Source organism: Pseudopipra pipra, chromosome 21 (assembly GCF_036250125.1).
Source record: "Pseudopipra pipra isolate bDixPip1 chromosome 21, bDixPip1.hap1, whole genome shotgun sequence".
Lineage (NCBI taxonomy): Eukaryota > Metazoa > Chordata > Aves > Passeriformes > Pipridae > Pseudopipra > Pseudopipra pipra.
The window spans coordinates 5,313,460-5,329,514 of record NC_087569.1 but is presented as its reverse complement, the minus strand read 5'-3'; the positions used below and the strand labels follow the sequence as shown (position 1 = coordinate 5,329,514).

Sequence of the window (16,055 nt, the reverse complement as noted above, 5' to 3'; positions counted from 1 at the left end):
GCCGGCCAATCGGCGCGCGCGGCGCCTACCACTCGCCGCGCGGCCGAGGGGGATGGGGAGGGACGGGGACGAGAAGGGCCGTGCCAAAGTACGGCGGGCGGGGGGGTTGGTGATGTGTGTGTGTGTGTGTTTGAGGGCTGTGCGCGCCCACCGGGAATCGCGGAAAAGGATTGAATTCGTTTAATTAATACATGGTCAGGGTGCTCACGGGGACATAATGGGGCTGTACGCCCCCGCTTTTCGCCCCTCCCTGGCCTTCCCCCCCCCCCCCCCCCCCGCGGTTCCCTCGCAGTGCCCCGGTTGTGCTTCATCGTTTGTGGCAGATGCTGAATGGAGTTTAAAGAAAACATCCGAAATCTGGGTTCTAAAGGAAGGGAAAAAATAGTTTGGCAGGGTTTCTGGCTATCTTAGAAAAAGGCAAATATCAGCTTGGAGAATGGTCTAAAGAAAGGGGTCATGAGCTTGGGAGCCTCTTCTATGGAACGTGAAGGTTTGCTTCGGAGAGGAGGAGTGATGAACTGAGAAGACAGCAAAAGCGACGCTGATTGTTTAATCTTATTATTTTTACAAGTCGTGTTTCTTGTTTCAGATCAAGCTGCCTTCTTGTGGGAGTTGGGAAGTTAGCAGTTGCACCTTTCTGTCTAGGGACAGGGTGCACATGCATCAGCTAGGGAACAGCGAGGTTTTACCCTGTTTTTATTTCCAAAGGCAGTGAGGAGCCCTCTCTGATTTCAGCTGAATGTTTTGAGCAGATTTGCAGAGAAGTTGGGCTCTTTCTTCCCCCCTGGGCGTAGCAGCAGGAGGCAAATCCCACTGCCACAGCCGAAAATAAGTTTCTGCAAAACAGGCAGTGACTGGAATGATTAATTAAAAAAGAAAAAAAAAAAAAAGGAGAGGGGGAGTTGAGCTCCCTGCCTGTCTTTTGGTTTCTACTTGAGAAACTTCATCTCCTCCAGCCACAACGTTTTGTCCTGTGCCATAAGCCTTCCTGTGACAACCTGGGACCTCACAAAGACTGCCTGTGCAATGTTGGGATTAGGGCAGATCCCAAACAATGCTCCATAGCCAGGGGAGGTGGAGGGATCTTTTGCTCTAGGAGAGCTTCTCAGTGTTTGTGCATTCCTCATGGACTGAAGGATTGTCATAAATGGAAACTGGAATTAGTTGAGAGTTACAAGCTCATGTGTCTGTCTGTCTGCTGATAGATCTGTGCTGTGCTCTCCTGTGGCTCCCAGTCAGAAACTTTGAAGCTGGGATATGGAAAAGACATCAGCTCTTCAACCCTCTGCTCTTCCCTCTCGTCTGGAAAACAGCAGAGTTCACAGAATCACTGGGGTTGGAAGGGACCTCTGGAGAACATCCAGTCCAAGCCCCCTGCCAAGGCAGAGTCACCCAGAGCAGGTGACACAGGAACATGTCCAGGTGGGATGCATGGTGTCAACAGATTTTCTCCTTTTGTGCAAATATAGTCTTTTTCTAGCACAATATCCACAGCTCCATCCCCAAATCTCTTCCAACTACAAACTCAAGAACAGATACAATTGTTGTGGTCAGTGCTAACCATGTGTGTAAAGCAAGCCATGACCACAGTGAAGGATTTCCCTTGAAGGGATCAGATTAAGTTCTCCCTACTCCATCATCTCCTTGTGACACTTGCAAGAACTTCGATATCTCCATTTATAAGCTGCCAATTCCTCTCCTAAATCTGACTAAAACTGGCCAAATAGTTAAGCCAATATTGCTGGGGAATTGAAGACAGACACAGAATATGAGCCTCATGCAGGTTCAGCCTGGTTTGAACACACAGATGTGGAGGAGGGCTGTCCCTCCATTTGCTCCAGCACAGGTGGGAAGGTGCACGTGTGGTGTGGACACTCCTCTCCATCTCCATCTGTCACATATGAAAGGAAACGCTTGTTCTGTGTCCAGTTCCACAGTTCAGGAAGGACATTGAGGGATTGGAGCAAGTCCAGGGAAGGGCAACAAAGCTGGTTGAAGGGTGTGGAACACAAGTCTGATGAGGAGTGGCTGAGGGAGCTGGGGGGGGCTCAGTCTGGAGAAAAGGAGAGTCGGGGGGACCTTCTCTCTCTCTAAAACTCCCTGACAGGAGGCTGGAGACAGGTGGTGGTCGGGCTCTGCTCCCAGGCAACCAGTGACAGGATAAGAGGACATAGGCTTAAGCTGTGCCAGGGTATGTTCAGGTTGGACATCAGGAGGAATTTCTACACAGAAGGGGATATTAGACATTGGAACAGGCTGTCCAGGGAGGTGGTGGAGTCACCATCCCTGGAGGTGTTTAAGGAAAGAGTGAATGTGGCACTCAGTGCTCTGGTCTGGTTGACAAGGTGGTGTTCGGTCACAGGTTGGACTAGATGATCTCACAGGTCTTTTCTAACCTCACTGACCCTGTGATTCTGTGATTCTCAGCAGCCTGACCCCACGGTGTGGGGGGGCGGGGGCTTCATTGGCCTGGCTGGGCTTCCTGCACCTGAGAGCAGCTGCTCATGGGGAGGCCCGGACCCAGCTCAGGTAGGCTCCCAGCGAGACCTCACACCTCCCCACGGGGATATTTTCCCCTTCTGGACAAGCTAAAACCCCCACTAATTAAATAAAAATTCAAAAGAAGGCGGGGGGGGGAAGAACCCCACCCCCGCGCGTCTCCATGGTAGCGAGCAGCGCCTCGCGTTGCCATGGTAACGCCCAGGCCTTCCGGCGGCGGCCGGAAGCGGCGGGCGCGCGGGGTGGCAATGGCGGCGCCCAGGGCGCTGCCGGCCGCCGCCGCTCTCACGGTGCTGCTCTCGGTCGGGGCCTCCGCGCCCGGGATGCTGCGGGGTGTCCCCGCCGCCCGCTCCGCCGCCGTGCTGCGCCCCACCGCCCTGCGCGACGGGGAAGGTGAGCGGGGGCCGCCCGCGGGGCAGCCGCTGCCTTCTTGGTCCCCCCTGTCTTCCCCCCTCCGTGGGTCCCCCATATCAGACCTTCCCCAAATCCCCGACGGAGCCTTTGTGTTCTCGCATTCCCGGTCTCCCTCAAATCCCCACTGGAGTTTTTGTGAGTTCCCTCTCCGGGCCATCCCCGCGTCCTGCTCAGGACCCCTTGGTCCCTCCCCTCAGCCCCCATTTCTGGGCACTTCCTCAAGCCCCTCCCTGAGCCCGCTGCTCCCCCTGTGTCCCGCCTCTCCGTGCTCCTTTTTCCTCCCGCTGTCCATGCTCTTCCCGGACCTGGGCACCCATCTCAGCTCCCTTACATCAGGCTGCTCCCCTTTACCCCTATTTCTGACACTAAGCACAGTATGAGTGTGTTTCCAGGATCTTGAGGGATTTGCTTTCCTCTGTGCCTCTAGTATTTCCAGGATGATTTTTATCACACTTTTAATTCCCATGTGCCAGCTCACCCCTGTGCAGTGATTTTCTTTGGCAGTGTTTGGTTTCTCTGAGCTGATGGGTGAAATCCACCATCTCCTCACATTTCTTCATGGATTATTTTATTTTTCACTGCTGTTTTTCTGTCTGTGGGGCTGAGGTCGGTGGGAGGGAGGTGGAGAACTCTTAGCCTCCATCCTCACTGAATGCCCAGGAGAACAGCTATCCAAAAGGCCTGGGAGCACTTCTGAGGTGTGAGGTTTGGTGAGAAAAGTCAGCCTTCCAGCAGTTTAAGGAGTGGGGTTTTTTTGCCAAAATCATTGTTATAATAACATCTATTTTTATGTCTCTTGCCTTCTCTTTTAATGAGACTGAAATATACTACAGATGCTGCTGCTTTTTTCCAGGCAGCTTCCCAGGAAGCACCAAAGAGTCAGCCCATATGTTTATGACACCCAAGATAGCACTTGTTTTACTCTATCTTGTTATTTATGCCTGGTTTTAAAGGCCTTGAATTCCTTCTTTTCTACACCAGCATAGAAAGGAAAGCCATTAATTAATCCCGTGGGCTCTCTCTCTCCCTCCCTCTGCTCAAGCCTGTGACTGTGGTTTAAAGCAATTAAAAGCTGTGTCTGTCTGTGCTCAGTTCACAGGTTGGTCACCCACATCTTTGTCTATGAAGACCTGGTCTCCCTGACCTGTGGTGCCGTTGCCATCTGGTACTTTGCCGGCAGCTTTGAGAGGAACGTGGGCACAGTGAAGCACTGCTTCCTCACCATCACCTTCTCCGTGCTCTCTGCCCTCCTCTACCTCCTCCTGGAGCCCCTTGTCTCCCGGGTGTGGGAGGTGGGAGATGCCAAAGGATTCCTGCCAGTGGCTTTCGCCATGCTGGGTGTGTCCACCACCCGCTCGCGGATGAAGAGGACTCTGGTTTTTGGGTGCAGGGTTCCAGTGGTGCTGGTGCCCTGGTTTGTGCTCTGCGTGGCATGCTTTATCCCCCACTCTTCTCTCTTGGGTAACCTGTGTGGGCTCCTGGTTGGGGAAGCCTGTATCCTTTCCAAGTGGGAAGCTCCAAGCCAGAGCGGGATCGTCGGTTCGCGATGGGAACGGGGTGCTGTGGTTCTCGTTGTTGGTTTTATGGTGTTTCCTGGGCTCTTGCTCTGCATTAAACCCTCCCTGGCTTTGCTCATCCCGTGTTGGTTTTTCACCTCCTTCTTCCCCTTCCCCAGTGACTTTTGTGCACACAGAGAATGTGGAGTGAGGAGGGCGATGATCTGTGAACGTGGTGCTGGGCGGAACTGGGAGAATTCTCCAGGAAAAGTGGTTTGTGGGCAGAGGAGGATTGTGTGTGGCTGTGTTAGAAGTGACTGTGTTTTGTCTGCAGACCTCCTTAACACGCTCCTGGCTTCAGATGGTCTTGGCTACTGTTTCTGCCTGGATTTTCCGGAGTCAGTGGGCTCTAAGCTGGACCGGGTGTTCCCTTTCACTCTGCTGAAGAGGATCCCAGGGCTGAAATACATCCCAGGGTCCTTAGCAGAGAGAAGAGCCTCTGACAGCACCAAGTAAGTACAGGAGCTCCTGTGGGAGATCTTATAGGGGAATTTTGAAGTGTGAGTAGAGGCTCTAAATCACCTTTAAAAGCTAGATTGCATTTGTTGAGTTCATACTGTGGGTGTGGGAGGGGGCAGAGTCACCCTTTGATGTTACACTGGTGACATTACTGGGACTAATAAATTACCACTCATTAACTCAACCAGGTCTTTAGTGAAAGCTGAATGGAGGTGAAAGACCTCTCCTTTGCTGCAAGGGCAGTGTGTGTACACATGCAAAGGTATTGCAGCTCTGGCTGACATGAAAGTTAAGTTGTGTAACTCTGCCCTGGAATTAGGGTTTAAGGCATTTATTCCTGGCTGTGTGGCTCCCTAGGGTGTGATCCCTATCTTTATTTGCCCCACCTCGCCTCCCAGGAATGCTGTGAAGTGAGTTGTGTCCAAACCTATGTAGGAGCAGAGCATTATAAATCAAAGGTATCACTTACAAAGCTCAGTGTAGACCTTTTGGTCTTTTTTAGCCTTTCAGCAGGTTTTCAGTGTCAAGGCAATGTTGCTTTACTGAAAAAAAAACCCTTGGGGCCCTTGGCTGACGTTCAGGAGTGGTTTTAAGTTTATGTATTATCACAAGCCATGAGAACTCACTTGTATTCTAAAAAGCATGAAAATGTAGGTCAAATATTTACCTGTTCTAAGGTGCCATTTCAGCTTCGCAGAGAAAGGGTAGTTTTCTGTTAAGGGTTAAATTCTATGTATTGTTTAAGCCTTCAGCTCATTGTAAAGCTTTATTTAAAGTGGAAGCATTCCCAGGTGTTTGCATTACCCTCACCCGTTGGGAAGCCATAAAACCAACCCTTGTCTGCAGCAGGAGTGTCCCTCAGGTCCATCAGGGCACTCAAACATGAGAGTGCTTGCAGGGAGGGCAGGCAGATCCAGCAGCATTTGTGTTTTTAGTCTCTCCTTCCTGTGCAAATGCAGCTTTTGGGAGGTGGGACTGTCTCCATGCTGAGCCTGTGCCAGCATCAGTCCAATCCTGCTGTGCACAGCACCTCAGGGTCTAAACCTGCTTCCTTTGGTGAGGTGACAGAGACTGTTGTGACACAAAGGTACTTACATGAATATTTGACTATCCAACAGGGCGTGGGAAGGTGTTTCTAGAATGCTTCCACTGCTGCAGCTAAATTTGCATGTCTGTGTCTTAGATACAACTTCTGTATGTGCTTCTGCAGCTTCATGTTGATTATTTTGATTTTTAATAACTTGGGATTCGTTTTCTTTTTAAATTTTCATAAGATTCAGGCACCAACTTGCCACCAGGCAGGACACATTTCTAGGAGGTCCAGGCTTTGGCATCATGTTTGTATCCACAAATAAAATTAAAAAAAAACCCCAACCCAAAATCAAATTAATAATTTAAAACCAAAAACCTAAGCCTGAACACCCCAGGCTGAGCCAGTCTCTTGTTCTTGCTGGGAATCTGGCAGTCATGGATTCATGAATATTGACTTGATTCTCAGCACTCATCTGCGTGTTGTGCGTGGGCTGAGCAGCACTCCTGAAGTCCCAAAGGCTTCAGCTTCTAGGCAGATTGCCTCTCTCCTGTTTTGGCTGGATGAGTCATCCCTTCTGCTGGCAAAGACTTCCTAGCCCTTGCCTCTGAATAATTAATTTAACTTCTAACTCTCTCCTCCTTCTCTTTTTTTGCTTTATACTCTGGGCTCTTACTCGCACCAAGGGCCTTTATGTTTTCTTCATAAACACTTGGCAGCTGTGACTTCTCCTGATTAATGCCTTGGCAGATGTGTCCCTCACAGGGCAGGGAGGATGTGCCCTGGAATCTCAAAGCACGTTGAAGTTTGGCTTTTGTGCATTCCTTGCACAAAGAGTCTGGGGCCAAGAACCACGCTTGTTCAGTGGGTGTGGAAATGGCGTGGGTTGGGAGTGGGAACATCTGTCCTGGGAAGCCAGTAAACCTATTTTTTACTCAAGTGCTGCTTAGAATAAGAGCTTCTGTTGTAGTGAATCCCTCTGATGGATTGCAGTGACCTCTCTGAGCGCTGGTCAGGAGGAAATCAACCCCCAGGGCACTTCCAGCGCTAATTAGGCAATGCCAGTTCTGAGCACTGTGTAACCTTCTGTTTTCTTCCTGCCCAGGATTAACCCTGTACCAGGCACTTACCCCACCCAAAGCTACTACTGCCCTTCGCCTCCAGCTCTTCCTGCTTCCCAGATGCAGCATCCCAATGCTCAGAGCCAGGGGTTTCATCACAGCTGCGCTCCGGGACATGGCCGTGTGCCGGGACACGAGGGATCTCAGCAGGGCCACGCTGCAGGACACAGCCTCAGTTCTTCCCACTGCCAAGCCAGAGGTGCCTGGGGAGAGTGTTGTGGGCAGGCCCATGTGGGAGCCTCCCCAGGACAGCGCTGCCAGCTGGGCACGTTCTGTCCCCCTCAGCGCGTGTGCCCGACTGACCCACAGCCACCCGCGGGCCTGGGCCCCCTGGCTGGTGCTCAGCAAGCACCCACAGCGCCTCCTGTTGCAGCTGAATTTACCAGAGTCCAAGTGTACTGATCCTCCAGGGAGCATCAGGACTCACACAGGGGCAGGACCACTCTGTGATGCTCACACAGCAGTGCATTGCTGGCATCTTTGCTGGGTCTGGGGTGACTGTTGGAATGCATTGGTAGCTCCAATGTAAGCCATTTCCCTGCTCCCTGGCACAGGCTACTTGGATTGTATTTCCTTTATAATTGTTTTTTTACTTTTAGATATTGCTGGGGGTGAGGACTGTATCAGCTCTGTGTACTTCTCATCCTTTTGAAGTCTTTTTTCATTGCTGCGTTTAGCAGCTGGCTTTTTCCACACTGCCACTGGAGTTCCAGTGCACCAGCTTCCTTGAGTCAAGGTGGGAATCTCACTGTCAAAACACTGGAGTTTAGCTAGGCTGCAGCAAAAAGCTCATGTCCCATTTACACTCCTGTCTTGTTTACAGGTGTGATGTAGCTAGGACCCAAAAGAGGTGGGAATTGGGCAAGCCTTAGTGTATAACTTAATATTTGAGTGGAGGAGGACTCAACAGATGTCTGTTCTACTGGTGACTTCCCCACTAAAAGAGTGCCATGAAGAGGGCTTGTTAAACCAAGCTGAGGCAAGAGGATAGAACACAGAACATCCTTTTCTGCCACCACAAAACACAGCCCTAAAATGCTCAAGGTCCTTCTTAGCTGCAGTCTGTGACTGCATCAACATGTTGCCTTCATTTTCTGATAGCACTGCACCAGCTCAGCCTGTGTCACCAGCACTTGTCGATAAGGGCACCTCACATGCATGGGAAGTAGTGGGGAAACTCTTCAGTAATGAATTTTGGCCATTTGTGGAGCAAATGTTTATAAATCCAAGGAATGCAGCAGTGCTGTTGGGGGTGTTCACACTGCTCAGCATTAGAAGTCTCACCCACCAATATTAGCACAATCTCTCTCTGTTTTCTTGGGAGCTGGTGGGCAGGTGTGTGGGAGAGGGGAGTTTTCAGCAAAGGATTTGGAGCAGGATGCACTGTTTGGTTTCGTGTGGCTGTAATGAAGGAGTTTGGTCGAGTTGCTGAGATTTGAGTGTTATTCCCAGCTGTGTAGCTGCTGCCCTGTGCCATGCCCAGGAGGAATCTGCTGTCTCTGTATCTGTAAATCAGCCAGGATCTCAACTATTGCCCTCGGCTGTGCTCAGTTTTGTTGTGTTCCAAAAAAAAAGTGGTGCATGAAGCACAAAATGCCATTACTGCTCCTGGAGATGTTCCTGCAGTGCCTCACCCCTCCCCAGAAACACAACAGCCTCAGGGCTCCTTTGTGCTCCCAGTGAGCCTGACCAGAGGCAGCTCTGGCAGCTGCATGTTCCAAAGCAAGTCCATGCCCCTTTGATTTTTCCATCATCAATGTCTGAGGAAGCCCCTTGTTGCTGTACAGCCACTTCTCCAGGAGGCTGGAGTTGAGGGCCTTTCACTCCTCCACGGGATCACAAATGGAATTGACTTCATGGTCCTGTTTTTCCTGCTGACAGCAGTTGCATTGTTATGTGTTTAGTGTGGAGCAAGAGCGGGATAAGGAGCTTGTTTGGAATTTAAAAGCATGTTTTTAATACCAGGAAAGAAATGCTAGAGATAACATTGAAATGTTGATACTCCACTCTCTGCTAGTGCCTTGATTTTTCCTCCTTGTGAAATCCTTGCCTGTAAACCTAGGAATTTTATCACTGATTTTTTCCAGGAGGGTGATGAGCATTGATAGCAATCATGAATGTTGTATACCTCCAAATTGGGAACTGGAAATAGAATCTGAAAGACGAATTGTTATGGTCTCTGGGTTTGCTTTCAAACGGGGATGTGGAGCGTGCCCCTCCGGGTGGTGGGCTGGGCACGGTGGGATCTGTGGGGCAGGATCTGTGGGATGGGCTGTGGGATGGGCTGACGGGTGCCAGCTCCGTGTCAGGTTGGGGCTTTGGACGCGCACTGGGGACAAGTGGAACTGCACCCTGGAAAACGCTGGAAGCCGGTTATTTTTCCTTTCCAACTCTTATCAGCTGATCTGATGAGAGATTCGCTCTCCCTGCAGAGCTGTCAAAGGGATGGCACGTTTCCAGGGAGTAGTTTCCTGGTTTCGTAGTGGCGGAGGAAGCCCTGGCCTGTAGGAGTCACCGCAGTGTCGCTGCCGGCAGCCGGAACAGCCCCGATCCCGGGGAACAGACAGCAAACCTCCTTCCAGGGGGTGAGCCGGGCCCCTTGGCCACGGCAGTGCGGGGACATTCCTGCCTGGGAAGGAGCAAGCACCAGCCACTGTAACCTTTCCATGCTGGGACAAGACAACTGCCACAGCCTTCCAGGTGAGCAGGACCTGCCATAGGGACAAAACCACAATTTGGGTTTTTTTTTCCTTCTGCTCCCAGGTCTATTAGGAGCTTCTGAGTGACCTTGGCAGATCACTTGGTCTCTCTGATCTCTGCATCTTTCACCATGTCCCCAGGGCTGTTCCAAGTCCAGCTGCACCTACTTGTCCAGTGCAATGTGTTGTACCTTCAGTGCCCTTCAGATGGATGTTTGTGAAGATTTATTTTCTAGTGAGGTCTGTTCCCTGCTTTCCTGAGGGCAGCTGTTTCACAGTGAAACGCTGTTGTATAAATGAGCCAGGGACCTTCTGCTTCTCCAGCAGTGGAGTCCAAGCAAGTCCCAGTTCCCCAGGGCTGGTGGCAAACTCAGAACTCCTTGCCCAGGGAAGGGAAGTTGCTGGGAGGGAGGAAAAGTGTTGGGATGAGACATTTCCAAATGTGTTTAAGGCTCCGAGGAGGAATTAAATTTGGGAGAGAGGGAGGTGAAAGTCATCAGCTCACTGGGCTTTGGCATTTGCCTCACTGAGCTCCCAGCAATGTTACTCATTGCATGTTGCAGTACCAGCTCATTTCCTTGGTGGGGAGACAGAGAATGGAAGTTCCTAAAGGAGGACGGGGGGGGGGGGGGGGGGAAAAAAAAAAGAAAAAAGTCAATAACCTCCCAGTTCAGCCCGGGATGGCTGCCACTGGGAACGTGCTGTCCCTGGAGCTTTGTTATTCTGTGCCCCTGGTGCATTCCGAGTAAAGGCCACTTCATTCAGTGCTAGGATTGCATCTGCCCCGGAATCAGGGTGTGCAGAGAGTCCAGAACACCCCTTGGGTTGACCCCCTGTCCTGAGAGGGTCACTGCAGAGTGACAAAACTCTGGGCACAAGTGCTGGGAGCTGAGCCAGCTGCTCCCTGTGCTTGGGATAGTCATCCTGATGCAGGAAGGATGCTCTGGAAGAGCCCAGCTCCATCCTCTCTGCTCTTCTGCACCCACTATGGTGCAAGAGGAAAGGCATGGGGGGTATATGAGGAAAGCAGAACCGACTTGGATCTGCATTGCTGCCCCATTTAGGAGCAAGAGGGGGGTCCTGCAGAGTGGGGAGGCCTGGCAGGACACACTGATGCTGGAGGAAAAACAGGTCTGTGTTCCTTTGCTTTCCTATCCCTCATTTATTCGTGGCAAAGCACACCCATGCAGTTATCCTGACTGGGGGCCAGGTTCCCCGTGCCAGGGCCAGGACTCTGCCAAACACCACCTTCATGGCTGTCCCATGGGGCCCCAGCCTGTTTGCTGGCACTGTTGAGGGTTCCGTGGCCAAAAGTTCAGCCCCAGCCTGTGCTGGAAACAGAGGAGAGTTGGAGAGATGGGAGAAATAGGTGTGGTGACAAAGCAGTGACCCAACAGGTCCCTGTGGGCTGGCAGAGCTCTGCTTTTTCCCCCAGGGGGAGTTTGGGCTGGGTGTGATGAGACCCCAGCCCCTTCCCTGCTGGCACAGAGCGGGCCAGGCTGTGCTATAATGCCTGTTCACAGTCCAGGCACCCAATAGGATGACCCCAAACCAAGGGCCTGCACTGTCCTGCCGTCCCATCAGTGCCACTGTGATCTTTAACCCGCGGCCATTCACCCCACGGGGCACAGTCACAGACCAGAGCCACTCCGGGGCAATTCCATGGGGTTGATCCCAAAACTGATGCAGGTGGCAGTGGTGCCCAGGTGATCTTACACCCCTCTACTCTCTGCTTGGATGCCATCGTGAAAGGGGGTGTTCCTGCAGCCCTGGGCACCGCTGCCTCAGAGCTGGTGCTTTTTGGGTCCGTGCCCCCTCCTCACACCCCTCGTGGCTCCCCACGTGCCTGCCAGCCCCAGCTTGGACTTTGCACCTTCCCTGAGGGTTTTATTGATTCTGCAGCGAGCGCCAACACAGTGACAGTGTCAGAATGGTGACTCTGGATGTGCCAGTGCCTGGCGGAGGGAGGGGACACAGTCCCGTGTGACCCCACGTGGCCTGGGGCTGCTCGGTGGGGTCAGGGCGAGCCGTGTGCCTGGCTTTGGCCAGGCTGGACTTAGCAGAGCTGTGACCCAGCTTCTCAAAAAAAGGAGAGAGGAGAGCAGTGGTCCCTCCGTGTCTGTGAGACCCAGGGTCTGGGGGTTTGAGTTGCAAAATGTCCCGCTGGGACTGCTGGGGATGTTTCTGGAGCTGCTTGTGCAGTTCCCTGGTGGTGGCAGCACGAGTGCTGAGAGAAAGGCCGCCCCAAAACATCTAAAACATGTGGTCTGCGGTTAAATCACGAGCATGTGCTTGTGCTGGCTGTAAACTGGGCGGGGAGCCCCCCGGGTCCCAGGGAGGGGAGGCAGTGATCAGGTTCCAGCCTCTACCCTGGGGTCCCTTGACCCCCCTTGGGCCCTGCACCAGGGCAGGGACCTTGGGAGGTTCTGGGGGGTCCCACAGCAGCACCACCATGTGCACACAGACACCGCACGTGGCCACAGACAGGGTTCTTGGGTGTGGGGGTCCTGGCTCAGGCACAGCCTGTGTCCAAAACCGACCCCAGCCCGTGACGCAACCGTGACCCCAAACACGACTACACCATGACCCCAGCCCTGACCTTAAACCCACCTCGACTGCAAACCAGATCTGAACTCTAACGCCAGTTCTGGCCCCCACCCTCACCCCCAAATACAACGTTTGCTCCACTGCTGTCTCCTTACCTTGCCCCAACCCTGACCCCTCCTTACACCCACCGGGACCCCCAAACCTCCCCGACCCCCTTTTCCTCCCGCCCCGCCCCAGCGCTCCCGCCCCTTTAAGACCCCGCAGTCCTGGGGCCGTACCAATGCGCCTCCGCAGAGGGGGGATCTCCTCTGGTCGGCGCGCTCGCAGCCTATTGGCGGGCGGCAGGGGCGGAGCGTGTTCCCCCCGCGCGTAAGGCCGAGTGGTGCGGCCCGCGGTACGTGCCGGCCGCGCCGGGGCTGCGGGAGCCGCCGGGCACAGAACGGGCCGGGCCGGCGGTGGGTGCGGGGCTCCGGGGCGGCACCGGGGACCGGCGGGGTACCGGGATCGTGTGGATGAGGAGGGGTGGGCTCGGGCGTCCCCTATGCCTGAGGGAGGGCTGGGCTCCGCCACTGGTGTCTTCTCTGGTGGGGAGGGGCGGGTGGGCATCCGCTGATGGGTGAGATGGGATGGGATGGGATGGGACGAGACGAGGGTGCCCCTCTTATACTGGGTGGACTGGTGTGGCTGGCTCCATGTGACTGGGAGGAGTGGGATGACTGAGGTCCCGCGTATGGCGAGGCTGTAGTGAGTGGTCCCGCTGTGATTTGGGGGGAGTTCGATGTGAATGGACCCTCTTTTATTTGGGGGGACTGGGATGACCCTCTGGTCATCCTGGTATCTGGAGTCTGGTGTGACTGGATCCCTGTCTTTGGGGGGATATTTGGATGTCTAGAGGTCTCTCTTATTCAGGGTGTTGGGGGGACTGGGATGACCAGACTTCCCTTTTATTTGGGGCGTCTGATGTGACTGGTCCCCTGTTATTTGGCAGGGATGGGGATGACTAGAGCCCTCTTTTGTTTGGGGGGGTCTGGTGTGACTGGATCCCCTGTTTGAAGGGGACTAGGATGACCAGAGGCCTCTGTTATTTGGGGGGTCTGGTGTAACTGAGTGCTCTGTTACTGGGGGGACTGGTGTGACCAGGGTCCCCTGTACGGGGGGCTGGCATGAGTGGCCCCCTGTAATTTGGGGTACCCCAATCATACCTGGCTCCCCGGGGCCTGTGGGGCAGGGGGATGACCGTCACCCCGTGGTGGGGCTGAGAAGGGGATGTGAGGCAGGGTGGGCAGCCAGGGAGGGGGGTGATGCCTGCCCTGTCTTAATTCCACAGCACTGAAGGGTTGCTCAGACTTACCCAGTCTCAGGCTGTTGCTGGTTAAAAGCCTTTAATGAGCTTAATTTTCTGGCACTTCCCTGCAGAACGTTCCCAGCATTTAACTTGCACCTTTGCTGCAGGCTGGGCTGCTTAGCTGTTGTTCCACCTATTTAACTTTATAAGCTGCTGGGGTGTGGGAAGACTCTTTGCCCCTGTTTTTTCCCTGATGAAATTGCTTGGGAGAGTGAAGTTACTCACTTAGGGAATGTGCTTGTCAAAGGAAATAATGGAAAACCCCCTGTTTGGGAATATTAAGGCTGGAGGGGGTGAAGACACCTGGATGACAGTTTTGGGAGTTAGTCATCAGTGTGGAATTGGTTCTTAGGAAGTTGTCTTACTTGCAGGAGTAAGCACTGCTGGTGGAGTGTGTGTTGTTCTGTCAGTGTTTAGACCTTGGGTTACCTTTCAGAGTGTAAAAGAAATAGGAATGCTTAGTGGAATGTGTACGGAGAAGAGGGATCACTGAGGCTTTCTGATGTGAGTCTGGAAAAAGTGAAATTTGGGGTTGTACCTCTACGGCTCTTTTTAAAAAGCAGAAACATACATCCAGTTGAGAAGCTGGAAAAGCACAAGGAAGGGTCAGGTCTCTGTTTCTGAAATCTGGAAGTGCCTCAGTGATAGCGTAGGTGGGGACATCCCCTCTTACACAGAGCTCTACACTCTGTGTGGGCTGTCCAGAGGAGCTGTGGGCCTTCATGTGTTTTGTTAGGCAGCAGAGCTGTGCTGACTGGGGTGCAGGGATGCACACATCCCTTTTGCCTGGGGCTTTCTTCCAGTATTTCTCTGATTCTCTGAGAAATCCCGATGAGCTGTTGCACACATGCAAAGTACCTCGGTGATTAACGTGCTGCAGATGAGGAAATCAGTGTTTTGTCTGGGAAGGGCTGGTGAGCCAGACCCTTCCTGGAGAGCCCAGCATTGTCCCAGCACAGGTTTTTCTTCAGGTGCATCATGTGCTGGTTGACTGCACTGAACCAGGGTGTGCACAGCACAGAGTGTTGTATGTGGATGTGACGGTGCATGAGAACTCATTTGCAAAACAGGTTTCTGTAAAGCAGGGAGGATACAGGTGCTACAGGAAGAAACACCAACTGACACAACTGAGTGCTTTCTTTTAATCTTCAGGTGTGAAAGCCTTGGAGAGTGAGGTGAAGAGTGGGCAGGATGGAGAGGGTAGTGTCATACTTAACCCTCTGTTAATTAGTCCTGCTCAGTTTGTGACAGAGAAAAATCTCTTGCTTGTCATCACTGTGCAGGTGCCTCATGTTCAGTCAACAATCTCTGGGGTGGTGCCTTGTGGGCAGCCAGGGTTGAGCAAGTAAGTGCCTTCTGCAACTTTTAGTTTGTTTCTTCCAGAGCAGCTGGAGCAGCTCGACGGGGCCATAGGACCAGAACTTGTCTTGTCTCGAGGGAGGCTTTCCCTGCTGCTCTCCACCCTTCGTGCTGGAGCTCACAGGCCCCATCAGCGCTTGCTTGCAGATACATAAGTGCAAGGTAACCCCTTTCTTTTGACTGTCAAAGGTTGTGGAGTGTCTGTGGGTGCAGTTGGGTTTGGTAGGGTGGCTGGCAGTGGGTGCTGGAAGTGATGGTTTCTTTACCCAGTTCACCCTCAGCAAAAGCAACATGTGGAACTGTGTCTGACTGAAATCCCATTTGATCTTTGCTCTCTCCTTTGCCTGTTGTGATGCAGCAAAGATTGTGTGTTTGCTCAGTTCTGGCAGACTAGGGAAAAGGCTTCCCTGCTCAGGTCTTCACTCCTGCCATCTCCTCCCCATCCCTTTCCTCTGGTATAAAAGAAAACCACCCACAGTTATCTCTGTGGACACTGAACTTTGTTTTGTTTCCTGATGTGAACTCTCCCGCCTCTAAAAACACAATTCGTAGAACTTGCATAAGGTGCTTTCCCAATGTGATCAATTGATCCCAGTAATGAGACTACTTTGTCCACGGTATTGTGGAGGGTGAGTCACCAGCCCTGCAGTGACAGGTGCACCTCTGCCAAGATTCCTTTTTTATAGGCTTTGAGATTTCATAGATCAGAACAAATAATTACAGGCTGCTCGTAATCTCTCGCTGCTTATCCCCAAGCAGACATTCAAGCTGATTGTGTGCTGCTGATTGCTCACGTAATCCAGAAAGACCAGAAGCCATCTCTGGTGGCTTCTGTAGGGCCACAAGTCCAAAGAGTGGCTGAGTTTGACTTGTGGCAGCAGATTATTGTAGTGTTTCTGCTTAGTTATCAGCCACGTCTGTAGAGTTACTGACTAATTTACCTTCCTTTCTTGCTGTGTGGAGGAGTAGACGGGCGAGGGTTGGAGTTAAAGATGGGGTGGGGTTTTTCTCCTTGGGGATATCTGG

The 16,055-nt window shown here is 52.6% G+C and overlaps 2 protein-coding genes across 4 annotated transcripts in view; both read left to right on the top strand.

Moving 5' to 3' along the window:
• The first annotated feature begins 2,675 nt into the window (after positions 1 to 2,675).
• On the top strand, positions 2,676 to 9,246 carry RHBDD2 (rhomboid domain containing 2). Its single transcript, XM_064677826.1, has 4 exons — positions 2,676 to 2,892; positions 4,006 to 4,407; positions 4,771 to 4,921; positions 7,064 to 9,246. Exons 1-4 carry the CDS (start codon positions 2,691 to 2,693, stop codon positions 7,479 to 7,481), a joined length of 1,173 nt encoding a protein of 390 aa, XP_064533896.1. The 5' UTR covers positions 2,676 to 2,690; the 3' UTR covers positions 7,482 to 9,246.
• Positions 9,247 to 12,700: 3,454 nt separating this feature from the next.
• Positions 12,701 to 16,055, top strand: part of LOC135425489 (NADPH--cytochrome P450 reductase) — a 28,993-nt gene continuing 25,638 nt past the window's right edge. Inside the window, exons 1-2 of one of the 3 annotated variants that reach the window (XM_064677821.1) lie at positions 12,701 to 12,780; positions 15,059 to 15,191. The gene's annotated coding sequence lies outside the window, so the exon portion shown is untranslated. Of the gene's footprint in view, positions 12,821 to 15,053; positions 15,192 to 16,055 lie in introns of all 3 variants that reach the window. The other 2 variants (XM_064677822.1, XM_064677823.1) reach the window with 2 other exon arrangements.

Excerpts from the sequence above, each read along its gene's own strand:
- RHBDD2 (XM_064677826.1), top strand. The coding sequence starts at position 2,691 with ATGGTAACGCCCAGGCCTTCCGGCGGCGGCCGGAAGCGGCGGGCGCGC. Across the intron at positions 2,893-4,005 it reads CGCCCTGCGCGACGGGGAAG|TTCACAGGTTGGTCACCCAC; the intron begins GTGAGCGGGGGC and ends GTCTGTGCTCAG. Across the intron at positions 4,922-7,063 it reads AGAGCCTCTGACAGCACCAA|GATTAACCCTGTACCAGGCA; the intron begins GTAAGTACAGGA and ends CTTCCTGCCCAG.